The sequence below is a fragment of the Octopus bimaculoides genome, chromosome 10 (genome assembly GCF_046866305.1).
Source record: "Octopus bimaculoides isolate indiv1 chromosome 10, ASM4686630v1, whole genome shotgun sequence".
NCBI lineage: Eukaryota > Metazoa > Mollusca > Cephalopoda > Octopoda > Octopodidae > Octopus > Octopus bimaculoides.
The window spans coordinates 32344116-32362867 of NC_142937.1; the positions used below are offsets into that span (position 1 = coordinate 32344116).

Here is an 18752-nt window from a genome sequence, read left to right on the forward strand (position 1 = left end):
TGAAGTATTTTAGGTTCTATAGAACAAAGCCAAACATATATGGCACAGTTTAAAGATGTCAAGATTACAAACATGAAGTGTTGAATTCTAATGTGTATAGTGAGGATAATTCATGTTTGCAGTTGTTTATGAATAGAAAACCTATAGTATAGTCGTCCTTGGGAAAAATAACTATTAGAGTCTGATGATATTAACCCTTCTGTTACAATATTTCTGTTGAAATACACTGCGTTTGCTTTAATTAATGTCTGGGAAATAATGATGAATTTACTAAATTAACTTTATTAGTAAAGAGGTATTTGGAACATAAAATAACATGAATCTCTGGTAAATAAAAAGAAGTTTGTACCACAGAACCAGAAGTGGTCTCAGGTAGGTTTGTATTAGAAGGGTTAAACTTTACAAGATCATTAGCTCACTAAAGAAAGTCATTATTGAAAAAAAACAGCTGTGTCAGACTGGATCAATTTGTAGAGAAGGGTATAAAATTAGTTGAAGAGGATTATTGAAGAAAACTACAATCAAGAAGTTAAACTGAATTGTGTTAACGTTTAAGGATCATTATCACAACAAGCAGGTATGTTGGTGATTAGTACTCTATGTAATTCATTCAAATATGTTTGATCAGACAGCTCATAAGCCACTGAAGGAAAGTAAATCACTAGTGGGTTTAGTTTTTAATTAATCTATATTGATAGTTGTTCAGAAGAGGGAGAATGCCATTCAAAGTATTCCAAATATCAACAATTACTTTCCATATGGAAAAACTTAGGGATTTTGATTCTGAAATGAAGACAATTTACTTCACTAATGTCACTGAGAAAAATATAAAGTATGAATATCGCAATCTCATATCAGGTCTTACACTTAATTAGAAACCTAGGATGATTTCCATCAACATCATATTAAGAGAAGAGTGACAGAGGAAGACAAACCAAGTATGACTTTTTTCAAGACACATTGAATTTAATGACTTTCAGTGTAGAAAATCTGAAAATAGTTTATTTAATTAAGTTAAATTTATTTATTCTGAAAAGAAAAAAAACAAAACTGTCTGTCACTTAACTAATATTGAAGATGACAACTTATAAAATCAGCAGTAGATTTGCTACAGTGAATGGAAGCCATGCATAGACTTAAATAAACTTCCATTGATATCAAGTCTGAGCAAATGCATTCTTTTTACCTTGCCTGTGTTATTTTCAACCATCACAGATTATGCTCTTGAACAAGCCATCTGTTGGACAACCACACTCCTACCAAACACACAACTGAGTGGGGACTGAGAATTCACCTTGCCTCACATGACCTGGCTGTATCCATGCACTGTTTTCTTTAACATCTTTCTGAAATAGGATACCATAATCATTTCAAATTTCCCTAAGCACCCACTTATCTCCTTCAAGAGAGAAATATTCAACATGAACTATTTGAGCGTTCCTTTGTTCTTAGCTGCACCTAAACTGGAATCTCAGCTTGTTCCCATCTTCATGCCATGCTTCTAAACCACACATCTACAATTAGCAATTCTTTCTCTCCTTCAATCTAATATGCTGCAGAGTAAGTAAATTCTGATGACTCATTGTGGAATTGAACATAGGATCTCACAATTGTGAAATAAAGTTTTTAACCACCCAACCATTATATTTTACACCCCTACATACTTATGCTTGCATATATGTGCATGTCAACATGCAAATATATATATGTAAGTGGGCATATTCTTTCCAAGTACATATGAATGTGTATAAGTGTACGTGTATGTTTGTATATCATCTTATTTCCTACCATGAGCTAAAAAAAGTCATGCATTTCAAATTTAGAATATTTAATGAGTAAATTTATATTTGAATAGTTTTTTACTGTTCCTTCTGCTTACCCCTCCACTTTTTTGTTTGAATTCTTCAACTTATTTTTTTTTGCTCCAGTTTCTTCAATTTTTAGCTCTGCACTTGTTCACCTTCCACCCCAGATTTCTGATCCTTTCAAAACATCTCTCTCTCTCTCTTGCTTGACCTGCCCACAACCCAACATCACTTCTTCATTTTAATTCCCACTTACAGTGCAACAGGTGAGGGTTGGTGACAGAAAGAGCACTTGACTGCAGTAAATCTGCCTCAACAAATTACATCTGACCCATGTGGGTAGGGAAAAGTGGACATTAAATGATGATAATGATAAAAGTTCCCAATAAGTAAGCTATGTCTATTTTATATTATACAAATTTATATGAACTTCTTATAAGTTGTAAGATGTGCAGATGAAGTTCTGTCTTAGAAAATTGATTTTAAAACTATATTAGATGTATGGAAATGACGTTTCTTTCATTCACATTTTCATAAAACAATGCTTCTAGCAATGTAGACTGATTTATGAAGAACTAAGTAGTCTACATAAAAAAAAAAACAGCAAAATGCCAGTAGCAGATATGATCTTGCAATTTAGACATAAGGTGATAATTCAATATCCTGTATTTGGCTATTTAACATTTACACTATAAATTGCATTTATATAATTTGGAAAATGTTTTGAAAATTGCAATTTTATTATTATGTAAAGAACAGAGAATAATTGTCTGATTGGATAAATCTATGTAAAAATTTCAGTTTAAAAATCAGAATAATACATTAATAATACATGAAAAAAAGACTGGGAAAATATAAGAGCATGATCTTGGTTACTCATTGCTTTTAAGTCATGAAACACTTGAAAAGAGATATTTCATATTGTTGTCAAAATGATTGAATTATCAAGATATATTAATAAAGCATGTTGACTGAAGATATTTTGCACACAAATATAAACTATGAAAGCATGAAAAATGAAGGTGGTGATTTACATCGATCATAATGATATTCTAGAAAAATTCTATTTGCCATTTCAACTTTCCCCTCAAGGTCAACTTTACTTTTCATCCTTTTAGGGTTGATAAATAAAGTACCAGTCTAGAGTGGCAGACAAGCAAAACATCAAAAAAGATACTTTGCAATATTTGTTCTAGATCTTAGCATACTGAGTTCAAATCTCACAATAACTTAATTGGGCAAAAGGTTTAATTTATTGCTCAGTTCATAACAACCACCTGGCATCTTGAGTACCTTTGGTGAAATGCATTCCATTTGCAAGAATTTAGGTCAGGGACTTTCTTTGAAGATACATTTCTACTTCCAGCCTGCCTATCACAGAGGCCTTATGAAGAGTCATAGGCATTATTTCCTCTCCTGGCCCCAAAATATAACAAAAATGGTGTCCAACTATTTCTTGTTTTACTCACTTAACAGTTAACAAATACTGATATTAACATAAAAATGGGATAACTACTAGAGACAAGACTAATTTGGTATGAAAGTGACATAAAATATAGTTCCATGGAAATGTAGCCAGTATAATTAAGAATCTTATGAAAGAGCTAGACAACATGAAGTGTGTGTGTTTGTATATATGTATATAATCCTATGAAAGAACTAAAGATATGAAGAGTATATGTGTATGTATGTATGTATATATATATATATATATATATATATATATATATATTCTAAATTTTAAAAAAATGGAAATGCATATTTATATATAGACAATTAATAATGATCTGTGGCCTGGCATTTCCAAACAAAAAAAAAAGAGAATGAAAAAAGGAAAACCTTTGGGGTCAATTGTTATATTTCAGCGTAGTACTGTGTTTCTTGAGGTGATGTCACTAAACATAAAAAACCGAATATTGACATCAATGACACATCACACCAAAGTGTTTACGAAACACAATAACATCACTGATTTAGCCTAATTCTCTAGTCTAAACAGACAAAAAGACTATGGATTCTGCTCACTCCAATTACAGCATGTGTCAGTATCATTAAAACTATAAGCTTACAAAGATTATTCTCAAAATAAGACAGAAAATAAACAAATATGATTACAGATATAATCTGTGATAATATTTTTGCCACAGAATTAGAATGTTAAATGAGCTCATTTAACATTCTAATTCTGTGGCCAAAGTTTACAAATATGTTGTCTTGTTTCTTAAATGCAATGCTTTAAACATGATGATGATGATGATGGTGGTGGTGGTGGTAGTAACGATGATAGTGATGATGCAGATTATAAAAGAGACGAAATAGAAGATAAAGACATCAAAAAAGGAGACAGCAGTAGCAGTTGTAAACACAATTACTTTTAAAAAGTAATTGTATTAACAACGGTGATTAGTTATAATGAAGATCATATTGCTTCAGTTAAATGTAAGTTAGAAAAGTGGTTAAAGGTTTATCAGTCTTATAACATTTATAAGTATTTACACTGTGTATAAATATTTATAAGTAATCATATTTTATGCTTTTTTCTCTCTTTTTCTTTTTTTTTTTTTTTGCTTTTCAATATATTTATGTAAGGTTTTTCTCATTTATGTAGCATTCAACTAAAAACAAAAATAACCCTGGCTGCAGTTTTCACATCTATTTAGCAAAATAAAGACTATTCCAATCAGTTTTACAGTTCACGATCTTATATACATACATATATATATATATATATATATATGTATATATATATATATATATATATATATATATATATATATATATACACACACATATACATACATATGCAGTCCATGGTCTCTTATATGTGTGTATATATATGCATAACCTTTATTTAGCATTAAGAAAAAAAAAAAAAACTGCAGTGAAGTATTATACATCGGTCAGTATACAGTTTTACTGGTCATTGTATGATGATTTGCTCCTATATTTGATGAGGCATTTTTTGTACTATTAACAGGAAATGAATTAATGAAAATACTACGTAATTACTTAGAGTAAGAGAGTATGTATATGAATGTGTGTGTGTGTGTGAGAGAGAGAGAGAGAGAGAGAGAGAGAGAGAGAGAGAGAGAGAGAGAGAGAGAGAGAGAGAGAGAGAGAGAGAGAGAGAGAGAGAGAGAGAGAGAGAGAGAGAGAGAGAGAGTTATTATTTTCCTTTTAATACATTCATCACACCTAAAAAAAACTTTTGGCACTTAATGCACAGTGTTCCTTCAGGGAATAATAATAATAATAATAATAATAATAATGATAATAATAATAATAATAATAATAGTACATAAACCATTATATAATAACATGGGGATAAAATGCTTACATTACGATAAAATCGATATCTTACAAAATTATTAGGAACTGCCCAAAATAACAAAGTCTCAGTTAACTTAATAAGTAAAATCTTTTTATATAATCATGAAAGGACACATTATTAGTGAATATTCAGTGTAATGTAAAAGTTACAATGCTTTTTTTTAAATGTACTAAAATTATCTATATAAAAACATGACAATCATCTAAATAATATCATCTATTTTTTTCTGAATTATCATTGTTCAAAAAATTATCAACTTCAGAATCTAATAATCTTTCAATGTTGGAATTACTCATCCCTTGAAACTTCAATAGAGCAAATTTTCCTAAAATAATATTCTGAACACAAAAAAATCTTTTATCAAGAAAATTTGAGAAAATGAAAGCTTGACAGATTATGGTTAAATACCTAATGAACATATAAAGTTTTCTGAGCCCTTTATAAAGCCTTATGACTCTTTAAATGAAAATCACCTTAAAATCATTCTTAATACTAAATCCATTTTTAAATGAGTGTCTTTTAACCCCACATCAAACTTCTTGTCATTTTCAAAATTTTCAAAATTATTTGAACAATTCTTAACATCTAACAAAATGATGAAGACTGCATTGAGGCATCTGGGAAGTCTTTCACAGCAAATAATACATTTCACAATGTAATGACTCCTGTTCATGTCTGCTTAAAAATTGTCATTTTGTTATTGTTCGTACTGTTTCTCTGAGCTTGTCCTCTGTCAATTCAGAACTACATACTAAATCTAAATTGTTGGTTTTCCTATTGCACTTAAATCCGACAATCCATCCCAAAGACAACATTTGAGGTTCTGTATTCATTTATTCCTTCTAATTAGCAATCTACAGTACTGAAGCAACATATTAATTGGACTAACTTTCTTTGACCTGCTTATCTTCTGCTTCTAGGATTAGCAGGGTCAGTAGAAAAAAAATACATATGTACTAACAGGATATGGGGGCATTATGGGTTTCAATATGGATGCTCATGAGTTAAGCTTCAAAATCTTGAATTGGTATCTCTTTCAGAATTTTCACACACTATATTAAATGCTGTTTACATAGAGGATTAAAGTGTAAACACTAAATATATATGTGAACACAAACACATATACATACCTTCTAAGGTACAAAAACTAGTTGTAGCAAACATTTTTGTAAAATTTATTTAGAGATTAAGGAAGTCATATATTAACTAAAAAAAAAATTATATATGAATGTTAAATACTACAACCAGGAAATATTAATAAAACTACATATAAAAATTTCTATTTCATATTCATTTACTTAACTAAAAAAGAAAAATGCCATTTATAAACTTCAAATGGCATTTAACTGTTTTTTCAGATATTGTATTAAGATTAATATTTTATTTTTTGCTAGGATCTTACTGCTTTATCCATATTCCATTATTTGTAGTACTATGATAACTATGCCATTAAGAAGATGCTGTTATGCATCCCCTAAATTGCATTGATATATTTACAAGCACATTCTTAACTACTCCTAACACAATGATTTTCAACAAGAGACTAATCATGCATCTTTTTTCTCTAATTTATGTATTTTCAATAGCATTTTAAATTGAAGATCATCAGACTTAATCTGTCTTCTATTTTTTGTGCTTATGACCTCAAATTGTAAGTTCATTCTTTTTCTTGATATGTAATATAAAAAGAGAGCAACATTTCAATCTACTAAATAATGATTAAATAAATAAATAAAGTCAGAGTATAGAAAGAGAGTGGGTATAAATGAGAAAAAACAAGTATTACAAATAAGAAAATGAATAAAATTTAAGATACATTAAAATTCTGATCAAATGCTTTTGCTTCCTAACAGGTTAGTTGAATAAACTATTATAAAAAGGGAAAGTGACATGAAAGAGGAAGTAAAGTGGGTGGAAAATTGATTTGCAAGATTAATATAAATGTAAATGAAGAGGATCAATATAAAAAGACATGCATCTAACTTGGCACCAACAGATTAGATCATTAATCAACTGGATTGTATCACAAAAAAGTGAAAAGTACAATTTAAAAAAATCCTGATCGGATTGTATTGAATATATCAAACAGCATTTGGGAAAGCTGCTTATGGAAAATTGGAAAATGGGGTAAGAAGAATTGATTGGTATAATTAAAAACATAAGTGAATGCTTATAAATATTATTCTTTCTAGGAGAAGAGAAGCCTCAGACAATTTGCTGTAAGTAATGAAATAAACTTAGCAATATAGAATATAATGTTGAAATATAAAATAATTATGGATGCAGACAGATAGGGGAAATAAAATGACACTATTTAGTTGACACAAAGATTTTTATAAATATTGAATACCACAATAGAAAAAAAATTCATAAAGAAGTGCTTTTATTGAAATCTAGCAAAATTTAACTGGAAGAAATTATAATTGTCTCATAATAGTCAATAGCTTATATTTCACTGCTTAATGTTTCACATAGGCAAAATGAATGCACACTTTTAAAAGGGAATATGTAGTTAGATTTATTATTCTCACAAAATACTGTTTCAAGATAATTACAATGATAACAATGGTGACATTCATTTAATTACCAGAAAAATCTCAATTTTTTATTGATCCAAGGAAGATTATATTTGAGTTCCAGAATGGAGGAGCAAGAAGGATGAGTAAGAATTATGTAGACAGTGATAAAACTGAACAATTAAGAGGATGTAAATAAACATTGATATATATATATATATAAGTCAGGCTGAGAAAGACAATAGCTGGCAGAATTGTTAGCAGGCCAGGCAAAATGCTTAGCGGCATTTCACCCATCATTACATTCTGAATTCAGATTCAGCTGAGGTCAACTTTGCCTTTCATCCTTTTGGGATTGATAAGATAAGTACTAGCTGCACACTGAGGTTGATGTAATCGGTTTTCCCCCTTTCCCTGAAATTGCTGGCCTTGTACCAAAATCTGGAACCAATGTAAGGGAGATTGAGTTCTGAAGAAATGCACACTTTGGAAAGATGCTCACAGGATATATCAAAGCAATTCAGTAGTTATCTGAAAGGGGTTACCAATATTCATTTGCATATAGATTTCAATACAGTCATATAAAGCAATACACTGTAGACGCAAAAAGAAAAAAAAATGGTGTTGAGCCCTCCAGTTAGCCCTGTATAAGAGGACAAATGGCAGAGCAGCAGCTGATCAAAGAACTATTTCACTAATTTTTAACAATTCTCACTGAACAACACAAGTTCATATATGGAAACTCCCTCAATGAATCTAGTAACAGCTGGACCATAACAGAGAAAACTGTATTAGGTTCAAACTGTATAGAGTTATAGTGTAATCAAAAGAAGACAGTGAAAAGAATGAGGGAATTTCACAGATAACAGGTTTTGAAGGTTGTCCAATGATTTTGGTGAAAGATCTTGCAGAAGTATATCAAAAAATTATGTAGCAAGATACAATTCATTTAGACAAATTTGTATCTTCCTATAACAGCAACAGTTTTGATTTCATTATAATGTTTAATGAAATGGTCACTGTGTTAGAAATAGAGAAGTAGTTTATATTATATGATGGACTTCTTTCTGTTTCTATCTCCTTTTTCTGTTAAAATATTTGAGAAATATTATAATAATGTGTCCTACTTGTTAAAATTCTATTAATTAATTGGTGCAGCTGAAGATGACATTTCATATACATTGTTCAATTAAATGGAGCCGTTTGAAACGATTGTACTGCATCACTACTTGATACCTAGTTGCTTATTTTGATTTTATATATATATATATATATACACACACACACACATATACATAGTAACTTCTATGCTGTAGCAGAAGCAACATGTTCTTTGTCTATCTCCTTAACTTCTTGGAGATTTTAGGTATAATTATACTAATGTGTCTTTCTAATTTAATTAAATTCTATGTCTTTGTGCAACTGAGGATTGCTCTGCATTTTAAATTGATGTAATGACTGCATTGTTCAATTAAATGGAGTTGCATGAAACGATCGTACTGCATTACCTCTGGATATCCTTGTTGCTTATTTTGATTTTAATCACACACACACACACACACACATACATACATATGTATATATACATACATACATATATATATATATATATATATATATATATATATACATACATATATATATATATATATATATATATATATATATACATACATATATATATATATATATATATATATATATATATACATACATATATATATATATATATATATATATATATATATATATATATATATATATATACATACATACATACATACATATATATGATGGACGTCTTTCTGTTTCTATCAACTAAATTTACTCATCACATGGCTTGCGTTGGACAAGGGCAATAGCAGAAAACATTTTTCCAAGGTGGCATGCAGTGGTTGGGAAGCAAACGTTTTAACCATATGGCCAAACTTGTACCCATTATAAACAGACATGTGACTGTGTGGTAAGAATTTGCCTCCCAACCATATCGTTAAATACCTATAAGAAAAATATGAATTGGTACTTTGGGAGAGTTAAAATATCAGCAATTATAAAATGTAAGAAAGAAGATTATATTAGAGTTGTTGTTGTTGTTGTTGTTGTTGGCACTCCGTTGCTTATGACGTCGAGGGTTCCAGTTGATCCGATCAACGGAACAGCCTGCTCGTGAAATTTACGTGCAAGTGGCTGAGCACTCCACAGACAAGTGTACCCTTAAGGTAGTTCTCGGGGATATTCAGCGTGACACAGTGTGACAAGGCTGACCCTTTGAATTACAGGCACAACAAAAACAGGAAGTAAGAGTGAGAGAAAGTTGTGGTGAAAGAGTACAGCAGGGTTCGCCACCATCCCCTGCTGGAGCCTCGTGGAGCTTTAGGTGTTTTCGCTCAATAAACACTCACAACACCCGGTCTGGGAATCGAAACCGCGATCCTATGACCGCAAGTCCGCTGCCCTAACCACTGGGCCATTGCACTTCCACTATATTAGAGTAAGCATTATAAAAGAGAAAATTTTGATTGTAAATAAACATCATCAATGAAACTGCAGAAAGAGATAACAAAACGCAACATATTTTCCAATTATAAATTTTGAACTACATGATAATAAATTTATCGCTTCAAAATATTGAGGTTTGAGTCAAGATATTTGATTGTATAAGATATATGAATCTCTTTCTCCAGTCAAAATAATCAGGAAGCAAAATGTTCTCCAATAATTTATATAGAATTTTTTAATTCATAAATATCTTTCTTACATTTTTCATAATTGCCAAAAGTTAAAGATCAACAAACATTTATCTTTTTATCAACATTGCCAAATATAAAAATTTAATATCTAGCAATATTTTATACCATGGAGATAAAAATTTTACCCTACCTGGAAAGACGAATTCGTAAAATAGCAACAGAAGTCAAATCTCCCAATAAATGATCAATAGATGACTGTGAGGTGTCTGTAATTGTTTCAAAGGAAATTGGTTTCCAATTTTTCAACTGAATTACTCCTGAAAAAAGAAAGGAAAAAAAAAAAAGTAAAATTTGAATGTCTGACAAAAATTTTAATAAAATATTATAAAAATATATATTCTTAATTCCTATGATATATGTCATTTTAAGATATAAAACACCAATTTATGTGTCCCTTTTATTGGTTTCCTTCTTTGTCACATTATAGAATGTGAAAGGAGAAGGCACTGGTTTTGCTGGGAGAGATAGAAAAGAGAGAGAGAATGCATCAGAAGAGGTGTGGATTAGAGAGGTAATTAGGAGAGAGAGAGAGATAGAGAGAGAGAGTGGTATAATACAAAAGCATGCAAAAGGGACAGGGAGGAACATCAGAAATTGAAGAGAAAAGAGATGGAAGCTAGTTTTGAATGAAAGTAAAAAGCCAGAAATGTATATCATCAGCAACATCATCATCATCATCATTTAATGAGCCTTTTTCCATACTGGCATGGTTTCTACAATTTGCTGTCTTCCCTAATGCCAACCACTTTACAGGGTAGTTAGATTAGCAAGTACTTGCAAGACAAGACCCCTCAACTGAGTGGGATATAATACTGAAGGAGGTGAAAGTATGACAGAACAACAGGAACATGTGTCCTCTGAAGAGGTGAATAGACAGCTTCTCCAGCTGGAAAGAAAGTGATAGTGAGACGATATCCTCAAAGTACAAGATGCATATGAGAGAGTGAACAGGAAGAGAGGAACAGAAAGGTAAATGGATAAGTAAGAGCTCTAGATTGTGAAAAGAGTGTGAGAGATGACTACAGATAGGGAGATAGACAAACAAATAGAGAAGAAAACATTAAACAAATGAGTTAGTGATGATAACAGAGAGTGAAGAGAGAGAATGTGAGAGCTGGGAAGTGAAGAAATGACAGCAGATAACTGAAAGTCAATTAAAAAGAACCCATAAAATGATATCAAATTTTTAACATTTTTACTGCATAATCAAAATTTCATTACCCTTAACTGTGGAAAGCAGTTTTATATTCCAGTGTATCTTTTGTTGAGGAATGTCATGTTTGAAACTTCTTTTTTTTTTTTTTTTTGTTTTTTTTTGGTTGAGATATGTTGAGTTTTGAGGCAATTTGAATACAGAATATACCAGTTCTATTTTTTTAATTTATAGGTATTTAACAATCATTACTGGAATAACTATGAAACTAATTTCATAGTTAAAGGGTTAAGTAACACACAAAAATATATGTGAAATTAGATCTGCAGAGAAGCTACAAAACTGACATTTCTTGGAAAGCTGACAAACATACTACTAAAATATAAACAAAAATGCTACCTTATTATCAACTACATAATCACTAAACTTAATTGTATACAGTCATAGTATATGACAAGAATAGTTCATTAACTGCATTACAGTACCTTCACATATTACTTCATTACTATTTGCTTGAGTAAAATCAAATTCAAACCCTGCATGGTTAGCTGACATATTGGTTATAATTCTATTTACTCCAAAATTTCTATTCAATTTCAATAATGTTTTTGTATAAATACAACTTGCAATATATATCAGCATTTGATACCAATATTATTGAATAGTCTATTAGATATCTGAAAAATAGTCTCTGGAATCTATTACCTGCTCTGAGTGTTACTATTTCCAAGTAACTGTATTTATGTCTATTTCATTAAATTCCATGGAGCCATTATTTCCTCATCATCAATGAAGTCAATGAGCTTTCATAATATGCATTTTAAGTATCTAGTTATGCTTCCAGTTTATTATATGTATGCATTTAGACACCCCCATTTCAGTTGGAATGCTGCAAGCTATTTTCAAGCAACACAAATATTTATTACATACTTTTAAGAAAGTTTATATTATTTTAGGACTACATGAATTGTAAATTCACATTTGGTATCAATCAAATCACTAATTTGTATTTTTCCACATCAAAGAAAAAATTCAATACAACAATATGCACCAATCTGTAGATAATTGTGCTTGCTATTATAACTAAGGAAATCGTTAATTTTAGCTTCTTAGAATACTGAAATTGTTTAATTTATCACAAAAAAAAAAAAAAAAAAAAAAAAAAAAATTACTGCTGCTAAAAATTATTTAACATCATTACAAAATCATAATTGCTCCTCAACTGCTCACATATACTCCCTACATGAGGCTTCCATGAAATATACAGGAAAAAATACAGCATTGTTAAAACTAAGACTGTATAAAAATCTAAACATAAAAATCTAGTTTCATTGGAAACAGTCGAGCAATTAATTTTGTACTTATTACAAAAGAGAAACTTAATCAATTAAAATCCATTAAAAGCTAAGTTTAAAATGTTATTTTCTTATGACATTAGTATATTGACAATAAAGAAAAAAACAATTAGCTGAGACCTGTTATTCATATTGACAAGAATTACAGTTTCTTTTTACACTACTGGCATCAATTACAATAATGGAAAGCCTGAAGACAACAAAATTTATTTGCCAGAAATGCAGCATGACTCCCAAACTCCCTGTCTTTGACAATGCAACTACACTATATATTTTTTTTTATGTTTTGTCTGGAAGAAAAAGCTGTGTCCAATGGCCTTCACAGACTTTTAGAGACTGGTGAGATTATTGTGGTTGACAATGTACTTTCTGAACAACTGCAACTCAATAGCAGCAAAAGAAAAAATAGGGAGGGAGGGAATTCCAGAAGGCTGACATTTTAGGGAGAAATGTTTGGGAACATGATTTGTGGGTAGCCTGAAGAAGAGAGACAGATAAGTTAAGGAAATGTTGGTAGAGGTGACCAGTCAATACAGACTTGGCATGATATCTAGGTTACATGTGAATAATGCTTGTATGCAGAACATCACAAAGGAGTGAAAGAACCACCTGCACAGGAGTTGGCATTGTGGGAGGTGATGGAAGTAGATTATGGATATACAAGAGGAAAAATGTGTATAGAACCAAATTTTGGAACCAAAAAGAACTAACAGAGGTGTGGGTCAGAGAGGGCTTCGGCTCAAAATCAGACATTTCATTCTTAATGACCTGATAATGATAATAATGTTTTCAAATTTTGGCACAAGGCCAGCGATTTCAGGGGAAGAAGTAAGTTGATTGCATTGAGCCCAAGACTCAAATGGTTCTTATTTTATTGACCCATAAATAATGTTAATGATCTCTAAAATAAGCACAAGGTCACTATTTGTGAGGAGGGATATTAACTCAGTAATTGATTCCTATTTGTTGACCCCAGAAGGATAGAAGTCAAAGACTACTTTGTAGGACTTGAACTCAGGATAGAGATGTTATTAGATACTAAAAGTTATTTCTTTGCCTTTGAAAATCAGAGTTAACCCTCTTGATTTCAGAATATAGTGGGATGGGAAGAGTGAAATGCATGGCTTTCTTAAGAGCTGTAAAACTTGCTAGCACTTGACCATCTATACTTGAGTAGACATTGTAACAATATGCTGATAGAAATATAAGGTTATGAAGGGTATTAGATTCAACCAAACCCGAAAATAGAAATATATGAATATAAAATGACAAAAAAGCTCGATACTGAAAAAAATGTTTATACATTACAAAAAAAAAAGAGAAAGATGAGATATTTAAACTTTTTTAAATGCATTTAGCAAAATATGAAATATTTATATTTCAGGAAAAAAAAAAAATACAGTTTTATGTTTTAAATGTAAACAAATAGGAAGAAATAAGAAGCACTTCATGTTTGCTTCTCTTAGTATTATTTATATATGTCTACCTTTGCATTTGACCAATGCTAGTATTATGGCATATAAATGAATTATTAAAAAACAAAACTATTATAAAATTAGCTTAGCAGTAAAATAATCAAGTACTAATTAAATATAATTATATGAAGCAATGTATGTAACATAAATATCAAATATGATGATTATATGAAATAGTGTATATTAGATATCAAATATGATAATTATATCAAATAAATTAAATATAATAATTAGCTTATCAGATTATAATTTGTACAACAGTGGGAAGCAGTGCTGAGGAGGATATTTGTAAGAAAATCAAAATTCTACATAAGTAAAATTACCTTTTGCACCAACAGACTCAGCAGTACTGTATCCCAGTTTTATCAGAGCAGCTTGCACCAATTCACTCATTGGAGTACTACCTGGAAGAATGGCATAGCTATCCATTTCAACAGTAGTATGACTGTTACAACTGTCAAAACTTGAATTACCAGATATCTGTTCAACAATACAGTGGATTGGTAATGGCTTGTCACCTGCAACACAATTAACCAGAGACATATTAGATAATTAAAAATTAAAACTTTAAAATGCTATCATCCGAGTATCAGTAGGGCATAAAAAAATAACTTGAAGAAAAATAAAAGAAAAAGACCTTCAATACATTGAACTGTAATCAGTATGTTTTCTTTTAATCCTCAGGAAGTGAGCAATTAGCTCTGAAAAACAACATAGTATTAGTTAAATATTAGAGTTAGGATTTTCACATGGAAAATAAAGAATTCTTCAATATATGTGATGTTTTCTCAAAAATATATTAATACTTACATAAAAGAAATTTAAAATACTGCAATACATCATAATTATGTACTTAATGTTTATTCTTCAATAATTCCAAGATATACATAGCAGGCTAAAAGAATCTTCTAAGGAATATACAATACTCTTCAATCACTGGCTCATGACATATGTTAATATGCACCAGTCAGATTCTGCAACACTACTACATCACATACGAAAAATGATATCGCTTTTCAGCTTCATACACCCGTGTTCTTTCCAAAACCATAACACCTCAAGAGTTTCAGACCCCACTGCTCTGATTTCTCTATTGATATTCTCCTTCAATTGCACTAGGGTCTCTGGTTTGTTAACGTAAACCCTCTCTTTCAGGTATCCCCACAAGAAAAAAATCTGGGCTAGTCAAGTCTGGGAAGTAGACCTTGCACATGGTTCCAGCAAGATGGGCCAACTGATCATACTGCAAGAGAAACAATGCAGTTGTTACGGCAGTGCTTTGTAGAGAGAATAATCTCCCACTATGGCAATGTCAATTGGCCTTCATGTTCCCCAGACATGACTCAGTCATGAATGTCTCAGTCTTTGCAACACTAAATTTCATTCTTGCTTTGCAATGCTTGGCAGGAAACCCAATCAGTACATGCTGGAGATCATCTTCTGATGAGCCAAGTAGAACCATGTTGTCTGCAAATATCAGCCAACCGATTGTGATACCACTTTCACAATGATTATACATGTCAATCCACTTCATAAAAGTTGTGAAAAAAAGAGGTTACAATATGCACCCCTGCTGAAGTCCAACACCCACATTGAAGGGTTATGACTTAACACTATTTTCCTGAACATATGTATTGCATAAAATATCATTAGAGTGAAAAAGTGAGTATAAAGTCATGATTATAGACAGTGATCTCATGGAGCATTTGACACATGACATTTATATCAATGTAATTACATACAGAACAATACACACACAGGTATACACATATATGATGCACATAGATGAAACACTGACAGCTTTTGAATACAAACATTAATAGCAACAATTGCTTTGGCTAGTTAATTGTACAAGACCTTAAGTCAAACGGAAAGCAAAATATTACTGTCCTCTTGAAACTGTAAGAGAAATTCGATTTTAAATGCAAAAGAAAATTTGAAGTAACTCTATAACATGACATTTGTTTGAAATATGTATGCAGTGCTGGACATATGAATTTTTATGGGTTTATACATGTGCAAATGTCAATATACGTACACTCACATATACAATTTTTTTTTGCTATGCTTTTGGATATTCACAGTTCTTATACTGAAAAGATATAGGTGATAATCCTTCTTTTAGATAATAACATTTTCAAATGGACTCTAACTCCTCTCATCCAATATTAACAAAAGAATCCTGGATAGTCACTTAAAGTTTAAATAATAAAAGCAAAACTTTGAATAAAACAGCCAAGATTAAACTAAGTAAATGTGAACTCCAAAAGTGGAGCTGCTAACTAATTCACTCAATGTTAGTATCACTAACATCCTTAGATTAAGAAGATTAAGATCTTTTTTGTTGTTGTTGACAAGTTTTACAGTTTATTTTATATTCTATATATCAAATAATTTGCTTTATATAAACAAAAAAAAAAATATAAGTATTTAATTATTTTAATTTTTCCAAATTTTACATGTCAAATCTATTCAGAAATACAAATATAAATGGTCATACTGTACTATTCAAATATATAGCTTTGATTAGTTACTGATAGTCATATCTGTTTGTGTTGTAGAATTTCAAATGATGCTCTAAATACAGTTCAATTTATGGTAAACACGACCTTAATTTCTGATATTTTCCAATATTTCCCCCTCAATTCTTTGCAAGACAATTTATAAACCAGTGTTTTGTAATCTAGTTTTGATGTCATATAAGGTTTGTTAGCTGAGTAAAGTAACATAATGATTGAGATGGAGCTTATGATTTGATAGTTTAATGATGAAGGCTGCATAGGAATGGAAGATATTTTAGGGAACAACAAATAAATCTGCCAGAAAGACACTAAACACTAACAGAAAGTGTGAGGAATAGGTCAGATATGGTCTAACGGATATTCGATGTGAACTTACAGAAATTTGAGAAAGAAATTAAGCATCAAAAGTATTGCTGATATATGCAGGAAAAACACTTATTTGGTACAGACATATAATGTCTATATCATGGTGAATGGTTCAGTGAAAAAGTGATGTAACTTGATGGAAAAATTTATCGTAGAACAAATAAGATTTTGCAAGAAATGAAAAGAACTTGGAAAAAAAAAATTGGAAAGAGAGTTATAGTAAACTTGAAAACAATCTAAGGTAAAATTAAGGTACAAATACATCTTTTTAAACCATGGGGAAAATAAACATCATTATTATGATGATAGTCACTGATATTCACCATTGACATAAAAATTTCTAATGGCTTGGAAATCAGACATTGTAGCACACATGAAACAAAAAGCTGGTTATTTTGGAGGGAGTATACATGACTAGAATTTGTTGTAGTAATGCAGAAATAGTTGGAAACACAACTTGACTCTAGACAGAGATGTACAGATGGGAAAACCTCTTTCTGAATGTTGTACAGGGTTATTGTGCTGAAGAAGAAAAAAAAAAAAGAAAGAAACAATGCCAGCTATAATGTAATATAGCATAGTGGAATATATTTGGCTTTGATAGAAGGTTAACAACTATATAAATATAAAATATTTTGGGCTCATAAGAGAAATAATATACTGGACAGCCAACTAAGGATTTGGTGGTGTATATCCTGTCACTAGCATTGTACTATGTTCAGATGACCCAACTCACGTAGTTGTAAGTAGTACAACAGTGAAATGGTTCAGTGTTATAAGCAGTGAAGCATTGTAAAAGTGATAATGCTGCTGAGTTCAGGTCTTTTTGTGAGCCTGGACCATGCTAGAAGTGCTAACAACACAGCTCTGTATCACCAACACTTACGAAAGACTCAAAAATAAATAAATAAATATTAAGAATATGTGGCTTAAAGGAATATTGTGAAATTTCTAAATAGAGTGATCAAATATTACAAAAGCAGAGATGAGTGGTAAGTTATGGGGAGTTGTGTAAGAAGACATCAAGTGTATACCACTGATGAAGATACAAAAAAAGCAAATGAATTAGAGATATAATTTTGCTTGAATAATTGTATTGGAGCTCATGGGTAGCTACTGTTAAACACAAGCAAACTAGGGAAATAAAGAAAAAAACTTCTTACCAAGGTGATTAATTTAGAATTCATCTATCAACAAAAGAGTTTTCATGTCACAATTTACTTACAAAGAGCTCTTCATTTAAGATAAATTCATTTACTGATACAATGTGGAGCAGTTTTTAAATCTAAATCTTAGATATAAACTTATATAATGAATTCAATACTCTGATAAATAAAAGGATTAAGCATTCTATATTTCTAATGTTAAAATATAACCAACAAAAACAAAAGTCCCAGGAGTTTCCATAACATCATTTTTTTAAAGAAATTTACTGTTAATTTGAATTATCATTCATTATCTTACCATGTATATATAAAT

At 30.5% G+C, this 18752-nt stretch overlaps 1 protein-coding gene across 2 annotated transcripts in view; it reads right to left on the bottom strand.

The window, feature by feature from the left end:
- The window catches only part of LOC106881402 (uncharacterized), a 72479-nt gene that overhangs the window by 25035 nt on the left and 28692 nt on the right, over positions 1–18752 (bottom strand). Inside the window, exons 3-5 of one of the 2 annotated variants that reach the window (XM_089358535.1) lie at positions 18437–18460; positions 14709–14903; positions 10533–10659 (exon numbers count right to left, since the gene is read on the bottom strand). In XM_089358535.1, the coding sequence (XP_089214661.1) occupies positions 10533–10659; positions 14709–14814 (233 nt within the window). In that variant the 5' untranslated portion in view covers positions 14815–14903; positions 18437–18460. The remainder of the gene's footprint in view (positions 1–10532; positions 10660–14708; positions 14904–18436; positions 18461–18752) is intronic. The other variant, XM_052971314.2, reaches the window with a different exon arrangement.